Source organism: Vulpes lagopus, chromosome 3, assembly GCF_018345385.1.
Source record: "Vulpes lagopus strain Blue_001 chromosome 3, ASM1834538v1, whole genome shotgun sequence".
Taxonomy (NCBI): domain Eukaryota; kingdom Metazoa; phylum Chordata; class Mammalia; order Carnivora; family Canidae; genus Vulpes; species Vulpes lagopus.
This window is the reverse complement of record NC_054826.1, coordinates 14,972,315-14,984,509: the sequence shown is the minus strand read 5'-3', so window position 1 is coordinate 14,984,509 and position 12,195 is coordinate 14,972,315. Positions and strand designations below refer to the sequence as shown.

Sequence of the window (12,195 nt, the reverse complement as noted above, 5' to 3'; positions counted from 1 at the left end):
GTCAAGTGTCATTATTTCACTGTTGTAAATATATGAACTCTGACCTCTGGTGAAATACAAAATGTCTTAACATTTGTATCTTTTGACTTGAGTTCCACTTATACGAAACCACAAGGGTGATATAAAATAATTTACGTCAAGAAATGTTTGCTATACGCATCCATAAGTTAATAACTGAAATATCCCACAATAGGGGATAGATTGTATAGTTACGGCATAGAGTGGAATGCTATGCAATTATTAGTCATGTTCTATAATAAAGACATGGGGAAATGATTAATATGAAATAAGTGGGTCACAGAATACACACATGATCCAATCCTGTTATGGATATGTGTATATAAATCAGCCTGCCTCTTCAGCAGCTACCTACCTGTCCATGGCCACTAACACCCAGAATCTTGTCTTTCCCTCTTACTAACTGACCTCCAGGATATAAGCTTCCTGCTTTCTGCATCAAACAGTTCTTTCATCAGGAGAGAAACTCAAATGTTCCAGTACCCTCTAACTACTGTTCCATTTTCCTTCCTCTTAATTATTAACTCAAGCAATTTATACCCACTGCTTCTAAATTAAATTTGTAATCTACAAAATACTTTCAACACATATATTAAATCCTTTGATTCTCTAAACCTAAGAATTTTTATTGTACTCTTTCTTGAGGTGAGAAAAAAAGATCAGGGATTGGCTTTTCCAAGGCCTCTTGCATTGGTGACTCAGGGACTCCAATCTCAGTAAGATATTTTTTCTTTCTACCAGTCTATCTGCATGTTACCGTCCAAAACTATGCTCTCAAAGTGCCTAAAATTCGTTGTTTTACAAGTAGCAATGACCCAGTAAATCTGTTTCAATTTCAGCTTTGCTAAACCCAAAATTTAAATCCAAGAAATCAAGGCTAAACCTGAAGTATGCTGAATTTTAAGTAATATCAAACTAGCTTTGAAAAAAAAAAACAAATTAATTGATGAGTTCTGGTAATATTTAGAAAAACATACACAACACTGAAGCCACGGAGTTTAATTTGGTTTTTCTGTCTTAAATGCCACACTAATGAGATGTAAGGTAGTCCTGGATAATAAAACTGTATTTACACACTGAATACAAAATAAATATAAAATTACTGAAAAGTTAGTTATCCACTGATTCATTTTGCATTGCCACTGTTCATCTTCTGTTTCATTTTTCTTTGCCTTTTGTAAATCCTTTTCTTTCTTGCCTTCAAATCCACTTTTGGCTCTGGTTTTACCCACTGTATTTCTATCGGCTTTTCATCAGCTGGTATAACAAAAACATCAGCAGTGGGATCATGTGGAAGAATAGTCTTTGGTTCTTTCTTTTTCATTTTCTGTGCATCTTTCACTTGTTGTTTCTCTTTGTATTTTGCAGCTGTGATGGATCTTATGATACGCCGATGCTAAAAACCAAAAAAATATCAGATGCATTCCAAATATATGGTGAGAACATTCACTTACACATCTTTTCCCCCTTCACTCTTGTCATTAAAAAAGTAGTAATTTGCAAAAATGTGTGCAGAAAACAACAACAACAACAAATTTAGTTTCATACTTAACAGAAATCGCTTGACAGAATCATTCTGGCCAGAGAGTTCTGGGCATTGAGGGACCACCAAACAGCAAAGAGATAGCTTACCATGTTTGGTGACTGGTAGTGAGGATTTTCATATAAAGTTGGTCCTCCAAAACTTCCCTGGAAAATCTTTATGAGATTTAAGACAAAACGAGGTCCTATTTCTACAAGAGCAGCATCTTCTTCAATGATCTTTAATAAAAAGGAAACATTTCATTTTGGTTTGGATATATTGTTCCTCAAAGATACACTGGCTATAACCTCATCACAACTATGCCCCAAAGAAGTGAGAACCAATTAAATTAAGGTGGAAGTGAAACCTGCCAAGTGCCAAATTCTCACTATTTTCTGAAATAAATTACTAGTTAACAGATAATTGTCACGGGAAAATTACTGTTTTTCTCAGTGTTTCTTTTCAAATTAAGTAATTCCAATTTGGCCCTTATCTTGCTTCTTACAGTGCACATATTCTTGAAAAACTGTGGTTAAATGAATTTTTAAAACTGCGACCACTGTAACAAAATGTATTAAAGTACCCTGTGGAGAACCTTTTTAAAATTTAAGTCAACCCCTAAATTGTGTTTATACATCTAATTCAAATTATGTTAAAAGGTATATAAAAGGATATCTGGCCCAATTTATTTGTGAATTTAAAGGCAATTTCTGAATTCAAAATACTAGCAATGTTGGTTCATGTATGCCTGCCCTCAGAGGCTAAGGGGATATGTTCAACTCACACTGCAGGGTGTCCAACATACCACCACGTGCAGGAATGAGCCCAGATTACTTCATATGCTGTCTGAAACTGTCTTGCTGTTCTTTCCACTTCTCTACCTTTCTGATTTATTATCCTGCCAAACTCCTGCTTCAAGATTTCCAGAATCACCTCTCCTCCTAAATGAGTCACCGTATGATTCATCTTAGAATTCTCAGTAAATGCATTCTATAGGGATCATATTTTTCTAAGTCCTAACAATGTCCACTCCCAGATTCCCACCTCTTTGGAGAAACTTTTATTTAGCTAAACATATACAGTTGCTTTTTCTTTTAAGACTTTTTTTTTTAAATTCATGACAGACATGAGAGAGAGAGAGAGAGGCAGAGACACAGGCAGAGGGAGAAGCAGGCTCCATGCCCGGAGCCCGACGCCGGACTTGATCCCGGGACTCCAGGATCGTGCCCTAGGCCAAAGGCAGGCGCTAAACCACTGAGCCACCCAGGGATCCCCAATATAGTTGCTTTTTAGAAAACCCTTACTCCATACCAACGGATAGCCTAGAAATAAGTAGAGAAATAGGTAAAGTATGAGACAGTTGTTAATTGCTGTAAGTCTATGGGGGCAAAAAGCTATTTAAAACAAAAGAAATAAATAGGGGGATCCCTGGGTTGCTCAGCCGTTTAGTGCCTGCCTTTGGCCGAGAGCACGATCCTGGAGTACCGGGATTGAGTCCCACATCAGGCTCCTCGTAGGGAGCCTGCTTCTCCCTCTGCCCGTGTCTCTGCCTCTCTCTGGGTCTCTCATGAATAAATAAATAAAATCTTTAACAATAAATAAATAAATAAATAAATAAATAAATAAATAAATACGAAATAATTATTTGCATTTTCTACAAATTCTATATAATACTTCATTTCAAAGTGTAATTAAAAATTAATTAAAGCTAACCTGAAAGTTCCGAAACCATATCCTATTATCCAAAATGGTGAAAGTAAACACATGGTCCACAAATGGTTGGCTTTTGGGATGATACCGTGGTGTACTAAAGATCTAGTTAAAAAAAAAAAAAAAAGATATGTTAATTTCTTATTCTACCACATATCATGTATGTTTCAGATAGCTAACAAAAAGTCCAGAGATACTCCTGTTATTAAAAATACTTTCTATAAAAGATATTTACCTGAATTAAGAGTTCTTTTAACAAAGCATAATGTGGTAATTCATCAAAAGCCTACAAAAATAAAGTGAACATATTATTTGACAAGTGTTTTAAAATTGTATTTTTAAATTTTAACTAATTGAACTACACAAGCATGTCCACTAAACAACTATGCAGAGTAAGAAAATTAGACCTCACACACTAAATGAGAAACTTACTGGGTCAAATGACAAAAGGGGCCGAGAACCTTTCAAACAGTTTCCAGTCATCTTTAGCTCAGCTAGGGTATGAACTAGAAAAAAATATAACAAAAGTAGCTATAACTTTGGCACAATTATCCCAAAAGCATGATTTTCAATTTTGTCATAAAAAATTTTTAAACTAAAAAAAAAAAAAATTAAATTGAGTCAACTTACTGTTTTGAACAAGGAATTTAGCAGATGGTCCATGAGGTGAATTTGAAAGCCTGAGAAAAATGAAATTGTTCAACTAAATAGAATTTATAATATAGTAAACTACTTCACAGTTTAAAAGACATTATGCCGTGCTTATAACATCCATATATTAAATTTTCTTTAAAGGTTTCAACTTTTGCAAATCAAATGACTTTGCTTCATCCCCTGGCCCAATCTTTTTACATAGAAGACTGAAAGCAGTCTACAACCTAAGAGATACAAATAAGTCCATTTACAAGAACAGTTCCACCTAAGTCTCAATACATTCTCTTACCACATATAGAGATCCTGTTTTTTCTTAGCTTCAAAATAGATACATTTATTGCAGTTTTTCATTTCACAAACCTAAACAAAGTACAGAAACAAGAAATAGATAATAAAAATGAGAACCAAAGCATTAATATCTACATAATAAAAATGAGAACCAAAGCATTAATATCTAGATTCCCCCAAAAATACTTAAGCAAGTTAATAGGCTACAAAGGTCTAAATTTAGGTAAATTCACAAAAAGAAACATTTAAAATCCCTCTTAGGTATTCTAAGGCAAACCAGACACTCTGGCCTTTCTTCTGTTCACTGGGAACCCTATCTCCCACCATACTCCCATGTACAACCTACAAAGAGTAAAAAAGGATGCCTTAGGGATAAAGCACACTACAATTAGCCAATCTTAGGACACACAGTCCTTCAAGAATCAACTACATCCATTATAATGGTTATTTTTATTTCTAACTCTTTAGTGTTCTGATTTTTAAGCTTAAGAAATTTAAGATTTTTCTTCCTAATCTATACTATCATTTCTTGATTTCAGTTCTGTGAAATCACTAAGGGACTGGTGAAAGGCAAAAGTTAGAAAACCTATTTTAAGTTGAATTAAACTTCTACATCTTGACAGTTTATATTACTGTAATATTCCTAAAGTAATATAGCATTCATCAACTCTCAACTACTTGAGACTTTAAACCTAACAACTTTAAAAAACTCTTAGGTCCACTGCTTTTGTTTCTTATTGGACTTAGAACAACCAACACTTATCGGTTGTTTTCTAGTTTAGCCTCAGTTGCTGGAAACTCAGACCCTGTGTTTTTCACTTATCTTCACTTGAAATCATACTTGTTTGCGGACTAAATCCCCCATTAGAATATAAGCCCGACCAGACGACAGGGGCATTGTTTTGTTAAAACAGTTTTCACAGCCTTGAAGTAAGGCCATATATAGCACGGGCTCAAAAATTCAAGCTAAATGAATAAAAGAAGCCTTTCTAATAGTGAAAGAAAATGATCTAAAAATACAATTCCTCTACATTTTTAAAAATTGGCTTTAAAATATAAGTTTAGGGGCACCTGGATGGCACAGTTGGTTGAGTGTCTGCCTTTGGGTCAGGTCATGATCAGGTCCTGGGGTGGAGCCCCACATATTGGGTTCCCTGCTCAGCAGGAGCCTGCTTTTCCCTCTCCCTCTTCCCCTCCCCTGCTGTGCTCTATCTCAAATAAATAAAATCTTAAAAAATAGTAAGAAATAAAAGTTTAGTATCCTCAACAATACTTTAAAAATTAAGAGCAAATACCATGTGTATCACTTTTAATACTGGCAAAAACATTTCTAAAATGTGTAGTTTTAAAAATATTTAATGGAGGGATCCCTGGGTGGCGCAGCGGTTTGGCGCCTGCCTTTGGCCCAGGGCGCGATCCTGGAGACCCGGGATCGAATCCCACGTCGGGCTCCCGGTGCATGGAGCCTGCTTCTCCCTCTGCCTGTGTCTCTGCCCCCCCCCCCCCCCTCTCTCTCTCTCTGTGACTATCATAAATAAAAAAAAATAAAAATAAAAATATTTAATGGACTTTATTTATTTTGTACATGTTGGTGTTTTTAAAATAAGTACCCACTATAAATTTAGCACTGTATTGTACCTGATGAGAAAAAAATAAATAAAAGAGAAACTTTGTCCTTTAGAAATGTCAATGTTTGGTGAGGTAAGACAAATATAAGAATGACCAAGAAATAATTTATACTGAATCACTAAATTGTGAGAGATAGTGAGTATATAAAAATTTATAAGCAAATCATTGAAGAGTTAATAAAATATGTCTGAGCTATCTTTTACAAAACAATTTAAAAGTCATTGAATAACTTATTGTGAACATCTTTAGCGTCCCAAAATATTTTTATTCCTAAATAGTGTTCCTATATTTTACTTGAACTACTATCTAAAATTACCTCATTAATGACAAACAATTTGTCTTTACGATCCATTTTTGTATCTAAAAAGAAAAAAAAGAAAGTAAGAGATTTCAAAGCTACTTCAAACAAATCACACATGCTTTCTAAAAAGTACTGTTTTTACAATCTTCAGTTTAAGAGGTTTTATTAATTTTCAAAATTATTAGGCCTAAAAACACATGACCTCTTTAAAAATCTTGTTACCTTTTTTTAATAAAAATGACTGAATAGAAAACAGTCCCACAACGGGCTCCCTGCATGGAGCCTGCTTCTCCCTCTGCCTGTGTCTCTGCCTCTCTCTCTGTCTCTCTCTCATGAATAAATAAAATCTTAATTAAAAAAGTCCTCAATTGAAAAGTCCTTAATTGAAAACAGTCCTCAAGAATCATAAACTATGTTCTAAGCAGTGGTCTCCTGTCAACTTTACATGTTCTATAAGTCCCTTTCAAATATGGAAACACTCTTACAAACAGAACACTATGTTCTAGGATGGCAGTTTAAGGAACACTCACTAAAGAAAACTAAAATTTGAACTGGAGAAAATTTATTTCAATTTTGAATCACAGTTGTCAGGAAAATGGATTAAAAAATGGTTTTAGATCACAGAAAAAAAAAAACAATATAAATTAAATCTCTTAGTTTTAGATACGAAGATGTAACAACAGACTCCAGTTTGAGAAACAGTGGTCTAAGAAACAAAATTATTATCTAGAATTAAAGCCAAAAGCTCGGGATCCCTGGGTGGCGGAGCGGTTTAGCGCCTGCCTTTAGCCCAGGGCGCGATCCTGGAGACCCGGGATCGAGTCCCACGTCGGGCTCCCGGTGCATGGAGCCTGCTTCTCCCTCTGTCTGTGTCTCTGCCTCTCTCTCTCTCTCTGTGTGTGTGTGTGTGTGTGTGTGACTATCATAAATAAAATAAAATAAAATAAAATAAAATAAAATAAAATAAAATAAAATAAAATAAAATAAAAAATAATAAAATAAAATAAAATAAAATAAAATAAAATAAAATAAAATAAAATAAAATAAAATAAAATAAAATAAAATAATAAAATAAAATAAATAAATAAAATAAAAATAAAATAAAATAAAAATAAAATAAAATAAAATAAAATAAAAATAAAAAGTTAAAAAAAAAAAAAGCCAAAAGCTCCCCTCAACAAAGGCACAAGAACAGCTGTATGACGGTACTGCCACAGTTCTAACTTAAAACTTCATTTGCCTGAAAGATACACCATCACTAAAAAGAATATTTTGGTATTTAGAAGTAGGCTGAGCCCCAACTTCAAGGTGCTTCAAATCCCACTATGGTCCATTAACTTTTAAATAAGAACAGGTTTTTGTTTTTTTTAATGCAGATAGTGGGGGACCTGGATGGTTCAGTGATTAAGAGTATGACTGTCCATCTCCGCACTGTGTGTGAGTTCAAGCCCTGCATTGGGCTTGGGCTCCACCGAGTATGGAGCCAACCTTTAAAAAAATAAATAAATAAGCAGATAGCAATACATGGCAGTCACCAATTACTTGGAAGGACAAACCAGCTTATCACCTCTGAGAGCACTACAATGAAGGCATTCCTGGACCTTCAAGAAATGTTTTGATAATAGTAGGATACCTGAGGGATCCCTGGGTGGCGCAGTGGTTTGGCGCCTGCCTTTGGCCCAGGGCGCGATCCTGGAGACCCGGGATCGAATCCCACGTCAGGCTCCCGGTGCATGGAGCCTGCTTCTCCCTCTGCCTATGTCTCTGCCTCTCTCTCTCTCACTGTGTGTGCCTATCATAAATAAATAAAAATTAAAAAAAAAAAAAAAAGAATAATAGTAGGATACCTGAGAAAGTGAAGGGAATGTTAATAAATTTTGCAAAGAATTTCTAACAAAATGTGAATTGGAAAAACCTTATCACTGTTCTGAGGCAACAGAGTTCTTTACCTGATAAGGCTGAATAAATGACAAGGTTAAACAACAATTCAAAGTGAGAATATATAGTCAAGTTTATAAATAAGTACTTTTAAAGTGTATGATATAAAGGCACCTGCTTTAGAATGAGGCATCAACATTCTCAAATCTTGCATTAAATGTCTTGTTCTGAAATTTATTCCTCTGGAAGAAAAGATGAGAATCCGTTCCTTATTTTTCCACTTGCCCTAAAGAAAAAGAAAATGTTAAAATTTTTAAAGCTCATACTGAACCTACCTTGGTTTTTTAAAGATAGTTTAAAAGTATCTAGTTTTTAAATACTACATCATCCTCTAATGTATCAAGACTATATCCTTAATTCTGCCTCTCTCTCATGTGTATAATTCAGGGAACTGAGTTGTTTAACTATATATACAATCTTTCCATTTTTTTTTTTAAAGATTTTATTTATTCATGAGAGAAACAGAGAGAGAGACAAAGGCAGAGACACAGGCAGAGGGAGAAGCAGACTCCACGCAGGGAGCCCGACGTGGGACTGGAGCCCAGGTCTCCAGGATCAGGCCCTGGGCTGAAGGCGACGCTAAACGTCTGAGCCACCCGGACTACCCTCCACTCCTGATTTCAAACGAACTCCTTAGTAAAAATTCCTTTCACAAGAAAACTTTAATATTAATTTAATATTTACTAGATTTCTATCAGGAGTCAGGCACTGTTCTCATATGGGAAAACAGAAAACAAGCAAGCAATAAAAAAGACATGGAGGTGGGATGCCTGGGTGGCTCAGTGTTGAGCACCTGCCTTCAGCTCAGGTCATGATCCTGGGGTTCCGGGATACAGTGAGTCCGCATCAGGCTCCCCTCAAAAAGCCTGCTTCTCCCTCTGTGTCTTTCATGGATAAATAAATTAAAACAAAACACAATAAAACAAAACAACAAGGAGGCAAGAATAGTGTGAAACCCTTATTTCAATGCTTTGCCATTTTCATTTTGTCTATTGTATATGACAGATAACCACAACATGGCAAACCATCATGTGATGATGGAAAAAAGCAAACTTTATTGAAATAAAGTCTTATAGATGAAATTATATCTATAATTTTATCTTATAGATGAAATTTAGATCCCCTACCTAAAAAAGCAAGCTAAAATAGCCCTTGGTTCTAATGAAATAACACAGTCAATGGAAAAGTTAACTCCTTGTATATAAGGTAAGTAGAGACAAATTAATAATCATAAAAAGCTTCCAGGTAGCAGGACAAACAATCCTGACAATCGCTCAGTGGTATTCACTGACCATGACTGCCTCCCAGAAATGCTTTCCTTGTCTTTCTTCACTTTGGTTTTCCTTCTTCCATCTCTCCAAAACCTCCCCTGATGCTATAAAGATATTTCCTGGGCAGCCCCGGTGGCGCAGCGGATTAGTGCTGTCTGCAGCCTGGGGTGTGATCCTGGAGACCCGCGATCGAGTCCCATGTCAGGCTCCCTGTGCATGGAGCCTACTTCTCCCTCTGCCTGTGTCTCTGCCTCTCTCTCTCTCTCTCTCTCTCTGAATAAATAAAAAATATTTAAAAAAAATAAAAATAAAGATATTTCCTAGCCTTCTCTTGGTTTCTTCTTCTCTCCAGAAGTGAGTTCTCATAATCATTCCATAGCTTCAACTGTCAAATGTATAGAAATGTAAAGAACTCTCACCACTTGTAATAATCCAAGTATTTGACTTAATACTACCTCAAATTCAACTCTAGAATACTAAACCTTAAACATAGTAAATTTCCTGTTTATTTTTCTAACGATGCAACCATCATTTCCATCCCCCAGGTTTTGAATCATCTATTTGCTCTATTCTCCTGTATCATAAGCACTACCAAATGCTGTCAATTTCTTTCTCAAAAGAACTCTTACTTCATTCCCCTTTCACAGTACCTGAATTCAGATCCTTATCATCTCAAATCTCCTAAATGGCTAGCCTTCCCAGACAGGAGTTTCTCCAATTAAGTTTGGCCAACTAGCACCAGCTTAATTTTTTTTAAAGCACTGTTTCAATCATATCCTTAGCCTCCCAGGATTTTCTAAACAAACTCCAAAGAACATAGCTTTAACAGTAGATCCTAAAATACATCTCTATTCTTTCCTCACTATTGCCCTAAATCAACCCTACCTTTGAGCTAACCTGGCTCGTTTTTTTCAGATTTTCAGCATTTTTCCTCCGCTTCAATGTTTTTGATCATTTTTTCTTCTTTGCCACTGTATTGTTCCCTCTCATTTTTGAAAACTGAATTCTGAAATTGTGCGCTTACTTTGAGATCCAGCGCCAGGGTTAAATCCTTCAGGATCCCTTACCTGACTTGTCTTAGGGTAAGAGTAACCTCTATCTTCTGTACTTCCACAGAATTTCTCATTTTATGACTCAGGTCACATATACTATCATATTTCCTTCCAGGTTAAGGGAAGAGTAGCAGCACTAACAATTTACTGAAAATCTTCTAGAAGTCCAGCTTATTCTTCACAAAAATTAAATCACATTTTCTTCCTCTCAGTTTGCAGATGACAGAGGAGCTCAAAATATGGACGTTAATTAATGGCAGGGCTAGAATTTAAACTCGCCTTTCATTCCTCAAAGCTAACTCCTTTCCTAGTGCTTTCCACCATACACTGTCACTTATCACCTACTACCTGCCAGAGTACTAACTAGGCTAAGGGCCAGGAAAGTTGAAAGAGAAGCAAAACAGAAATAAACCAAAGACCATTTTTTGCCTCCACAGTATCCAATCAAGGGTAAGGAATGGAAGGAAGGCCCAACAACTTGTGTTCGCCTTCTTCTGAATACAAACCATAAACTTAACATGAATTCTTAGTTTCCTTCTAAACTCCCAACACTATCGGAAGTCACATTCTGGTTTAGCAATCCCAAAGCCAGAGGAGGCCTGACTGCGTACAGCGCTTGACATATTACAGAAGCGTGAATACAAGGAAAGTTCATTCCATCTAGTCTAGCTTTCAACATCCCTTAAGAGTTAAAAACCTGATCAGGCCAGTCAAAATCATTGTCCCTAGGACAGCAAGACTTTATAGGACCGCTTAACCAGCTTCGGGATCCCCGACTGACAGTAAGTAGCTGACTATGGCGGAAGAGCAAGATAGATAGATTAGATAGACGGGTGGGTGGGAGGATGGATAGATGGTGAGCAACTCTTTAAAGGACGCTTCACAAGCTTCAGGATCCCCGACTGACAGTAGCTGACTAGATACTGGAAGATTTATACCCGATAGCGAGAAATAACTTTAAAAGTAAGTAACACTGGGGATCCCTGGGTGGCACAGCGGTTTGGCGCCTGCCTTTGGCCCAGGGCGCGATCCTGGAGACCCGGGATCGAATCCCACATCGGGCTCCCGGTGCATGGAGCCTGCTTCTCCCTCTGCCTATGTCTCTGCCTCTTTCTCTCTCTCTGTGACTATCATAAATAAATAAAGATTAAAAAAAAAATGTTTAAAAAAATAAATAAAAGTAAGTAACACCCCCAAGAAGAAGAAAAAAATGAAGTAGACGACACACCACGGGACGGAACACCCCAAACCCCAAAGGCCGCCTCCCTGCGAACCCCGCAAGAGCTCCGAGGCCCGCGCGCTTCCTCGGCCGCGGCCTCCGCGAGGGCGGCCACGTGCACGAGAACCAGCTGTAAGCACCGTGGTCCGTCTGACCGGGAAGGAGAGCCGAGGCCGAGCTCTGGCAACAGACAGGCAACTCCGAAATCAGCAAAGCTCTCACGAGGTTGGCGGCCCCAGGGAAGGCGCCAGAGCCGCGGGCGCTGGTGCAACGCGGAGGTTACCCCTCTCTACCTTGCACACGGGGCCTGGGATACGGCCTCTCTCCTCTTCCTCCGCCTCTTCTGCCACGTCGCCCAGCTTGGCTGGCTGCTTGGAATCTTCTTGGTTCTTTCTCGGTCTCTTGGCCTGAACCGCCAGGCCTCCATGCCGCTTCCTCTTGGCCGCCGCCATCTTGCCCGGTCGCCTTCGGTCTCGGCTTTCCTTCCGGCGCGGCCGCTCGCTCCCCTTTCCGATCTCTATGGTGCTTTGCGCCGGGCCCCGCAGTCCCCCGGCTCGGTGGTACGCTCTTCCGGTCTCTGGTAGGGCAGGCGC

The 12,195-nt window shown here is 37.7% G+C and overlaps 1 protein-coding gene across 1 annotated transcript; it reads right to left on the bottom strand.

The window, feature by feature from the left end:
* Positions 1-1,008: 1,008 nt before the first annotated feature.
* On the bottom strand, positions 1,009-12,190 carry BRIX1 (biogenesis of ribosomes BRX1). Its single transcript, XM_041749949.1, has 10 exons — positions 11,896-12,190; positions 8,175-8,286; positions 6,138-6,181; positions 4,194-4,264; positions 3,881-3,930; positions 3,683-3,756; positions 3,486-3,536; positions 3,254-3,355; positions 1,651-1,779; positions 1,009-1,414 (listed from the first exon to the last, which is right to left on the bottom strand). The coding sequence occupies exons 1-10, from the start codon at positions 12,052-12,054 to the stop codon at positions 1,145-1,147; spliced, it is 1,062 nt and encodes a 353-aa protein (XP_041605883.1). The 5' UTR covers positions 12,055-12,190; the 3' UTR covers positions 1,009-1,144.
* Positions 12,191-12,195: the final 5 nt, after the last annotated feature.